Source organism: Mirounga angustirostris, unplaced genomic scaffold (assembly GCF_029215605.1).
Source record: "Mirounga angustirostris isolate CCGP_5_RB_7025 unplaced genomic scaffold, mMirAng1.0.hap1 SCAF_1, whole genome shotgun sequence".
In the NCBI taxonomy this organism is placed as follows: Eukaryota; Metazoa; Chordata; class Mammalia; order Carnivora; family Phocidae; genus Mirounga; species Mirounga angustirostris.
Window position 1 is genome coordinate 201,337,334 of NW_026991709.1, and position 3,642 is coordinate 201,340,975.

General features: G+C 64.1%; 1 protein-coding gene across 1 annotated transcript; it reads left to right on the forward strand.

Moving 5' to 3' along the window:
- Positions 1-1,306: 1,306 nt before the first annotated feature.
- Positions 1,307-3,106, forward strand: TMEM158 (transmembrane protein 158). Its single transcript, XM_045863825.2, has one exon. The coding sequence runs from the start codon at positions 1,564-1,566 to the stop codon at positions 2,461-2,463; it is 900 nt and encodes a 299-aa protein (XP_045719781.1). The 5' UTR covers positions 1,307-1,563; the 3' UTR covers positions 2,464-3,106.
- Positions 3,107-3,642: the final 536 nt, after the last annotated feature.

The window sequence follows — 3,642 nt, forward strand, 5'->3', positions numbered from 1 at the left end:
GACAGCCACTTCTGGCAGGACCCGTAGTAAGCACATCATAGCAGCCACCACCACGTGAGCACTTCTGTGGACAGACAGACACACACACACTGGGTTGGGCGCATTTATCATAGCACCCCTCCTAGACAGGTACCACTGACCCCCACTGTTCAGATGGGGAAACCAAGGCCAAGTCAGAATAATGACTTGCCCAGCTCGAAAGCGGCCAGGTATGTTGGGATATTTTGAGGCTGTGTTCACATCTTTCTCCCCCTGGTTTTACTCATTGTTAGAAATAATGGACAAAGCTTCCAGAAACGTTATCAGCCATAATGCCTAGCAGGGTAGCTCGGATCGGGAAACTTACCTCTGTGAGGGCCATTTTGTCGGCTGCTTCTTGCAGGTCTTAGGGGGGGCTCGCTGACCTCCCCCCGCCCCAAGTGTAAGAGGCCAAATTACTAGGAAAGTGTTTTTAAAATATAAATCCGATCGTGGTTCCTTATTCCTGACAGACCTCCCCCAACCTGCTCTCCTAACGGGGATGAAGCCCTTGACACGGCTTCTATAGACAAAAGCTCCGGAGGAGCGGTTTCCTGGGAGTGAAACTTCCCATCGGGACCCCTCTGGAGGCTCCCGTTCCCACCAGCCCCACCAGCCCATCTCCACCCAAAGCTCCGTAGAGTTCTTGGCATTTTCCTCAGAGTGCCGCTTGCCCTGGGAGGAATACCAAGTGGCTCTCCTGTGTCGGAGGTGTATTAAAAAATAAACCCTGCAGATTTGAGATGGGAGATTTCTACCGTGGAAAGGTAGAAAGCCTAGTGGCCCGGAGTCCTGGTTCTGGCTTGTACGGGGGCCTTGGGGTGCCTTCCCTCGGCCTCAGTTTCCCCTCCTGTAAAACGAGAGGGGTCCCGGTGAGCACTAAGGCGAGACCTCGCAAGCTCACCCCTCCCGCGTGACACGGGGATGGTCTCCCTCCCAGGACGCAGTTCTCCCACGGCGCCTCCGCCCCCGCGGAGTCGGACGCCTGGGCCGGCTCCCCCGGCCGGGCCAACCCCCCACCCTCCCCGCCCCGCCCCGCCGCTCCTGCGACCCCCCGCTCCGCCCCGGGCCCGGCCTCGCGCCCGCCGCAGGATCCCAGCCCCGCACCCCGCGCGCGTCCCGCCCGGCCCGGCGCGTGGAAGCCCGCCCTCCCCCGAGTCTCGCAGCCGGGCGGGCGGGGGGCGGGGGGCGGGGCGGGGTGGGGCGGGGCGCGCGGGAGGCGGAGCCGAGCCGGGGAATCCTGCTCCGGGCGAGCGCCGGGCCCTGCAGAGCAGCTCGGCCGTCCGAGGGCCCGTGCGCCGGGGGCGGCGGGGAACCCCAGACGCAGCCGGGCCGGGAGGGATCCCCGTGCCGGGCGAGCCGCCGCCGCCGCCGCCGCCGCCGCCTCCGCGCCGCCCCCGCGGGCTGCCAGGTGCCGGGCGCGCCCCCACTCGGCCCGGCCGCCCGCTCCCGTGGCCCCGCCGTCCGCTCGCCAGCCCGTCGCCCGTCGCCCGTGCGCCATGCAGCCGCCGCCCGCCCCGCGCGCGTAGGCGCCCGCCGCAGGCCATGCTGCTCCCGCTCGCCGCGCTGCTGGCCGCCGCCTGCCCGCTGCCGCCGGCCCGCGGCGGGGCGGCGGACGCGCCGGGCCTCGGCGGGGCGCCCCTCAACGCCTCCGTCAACGCGTCGTCCGCGGGCGAGCCCGCCGCCCCGCGGCTGCTGGCCTCGGCGGCGCCCGGGCCCCCCGAGCGCCCGGGCCCGGAGGAGGCGGCGGCGGCGTGCAACATCAGCGTGCAGCGGCAGATGCTGAGCTCGCTGCTCGTGCGCTGGGGCCGCCCGCGGGGCCTCCAGTGCGACCTGCTGCTCTTCTCCACCAACGCGCACGGCCGCGCCTTCTTCGCCGCCGCCTTCCACCGCGTCGGGCCGCCGCTGCTCATCGAGCACCTGGGGCTGGCGGCCGGCGGCGCGCAGCAGGACCTGCGCCTCTGCGTGGGCTGCGGCTGGGTGCGCGGCCGCCGCCCCGGCCGCCTCCGGCCCGCCGCCGCCGCCGCCTCCGGGGCGCCCACCGCGCTGCCCGCCTACCCCGCAGCCGAGCCCCCCGGGCCACTGTGGCTGCAGGGCGAGCCGCTGCACTTCTGCTGCCTGGACTTCAGCCTGGAGGAGCTGCAGGGCGAGCCGGGCTGGCGGCTGAACCGCAAGCCCATCGAGTCCACGCTGGTCGCCTGCTTCATGACCCTGGTCATCGTCGTGTGGAGCGTGGCCGCCCTCATCTGGCCGGTGCCCATCATCGCCGGCTTCCTGCCCAACGGCATGGAGCAGCGCCGGACCACCGCCAGCGCCGCCGCCGCCGCCGCCCCCGCCGCCGTGCCCGCCGCCGTGCCCGCGGGGACCACCGCCGCCGCCGCCGCCGCCGCCGCGGCCGCCGCCGCCGCCGCCGCGGCCGTCACCTCGGGGGCGGCGGCCAAGTGACCCGGCCCGCTCCTCCCGCGTCCGCCCTGTGGCCGCGCTCTCGGGTGCCTTTCCCGCCGGGAGACTCGGCCGGTGTGCTTCGTGCTGTGGTGACCGTTAGTTCTTCCTCCGGGGAGGGGGCCGCCGGAGGGGCCCCAGCGGCTTTGCCCAGCGACCTGCGTGCCGCGCGTCGTTCCGGAAGGCAGGTGGCAGTCCTTGCGCCAGCAGGGTGGGATCCGCAGCTAGGAAGACAGAGAGGAGGGAAACGGGGCCCTTTCCCCTCTATTGTATCCCCCTGCCCTCCTCCCTCCCCGCACCCACGTGCCCTACATTCATGGCAGAAAATGACCAAATCCTGTGTATTTGTTTTATATATTTAATAACTGTTTTAAATGAAAGTTTTAGTAAAAAAAAAAAAATCAAATTGCTATTGCTGTAGTAAGAGAAGCTCTTTGTATCCAGACATAGTATTTGAAGTTAGTTGTTTTTTAATTTATTTAAGAGGGGAGGGGGCATGGGAAGGATTTCACACCCACATGTTGTTACCGCTAAAAATGAACTTTATGAACCTTTTTCCAAGTCGATCTATCCAGTGACGTGGCCTGGTGGGCGTTTCTTGTACTAATGTGGTTTTTTTGGCTTTTAATACAGACATTTTCCTCCAGAGATGCGTATGTAGCTTTTTTCTTTATTTGATCTAGGAAAAGGAATCCAAGAATTACAAGATGTTGCCCTGGAATGTGAGGGGGGGATGCTCCAAAGTTACAGAGGGGCTAGTGGAGTCGGTCTCCCCTTGCCTGTCTAGGACAGGCAGGAGATGGAAACTATATTACTTGCCCTGATGGTAACTGTTTGAGGGCTCACCAGGCTGCCTTCCAGCAACCACCCAGCACCACCCCCCCAACCCCCCTCAGCCTCACTGACATTTGTCACGGTGGCATACAGAGTTTTATGTCATTTGTCTTTTTGTCCCCTCCCTCACAGTCTGTGAAACACCCAGTAAAATGCCAAAACAGTAAAATCAGTAATTCCCCTGAGCCAGGTATCTTTCATGGAAATGACTCGTTTTAAAAAGCATGTCGATTTCCTTTTCATGTGTGTAAGTGTCAGCCTATGAGCACATTTCAAAAGCTACTTTTAAAACCTGTGTTATTATTTTGGCATTAATAGATTGTTTTTTTAAGGTCAATTCCTGTTGGC

Excerpts from the sequence above, each read along its gene's own strand:
- TMEM158 (XM_045863825.2), top strand. The coding sequence starts at position 1,564 with ATGCTGCTCCCGCTCGCCGCGCTGCTGGCCGCCGCCTGCCCGCTGCCG.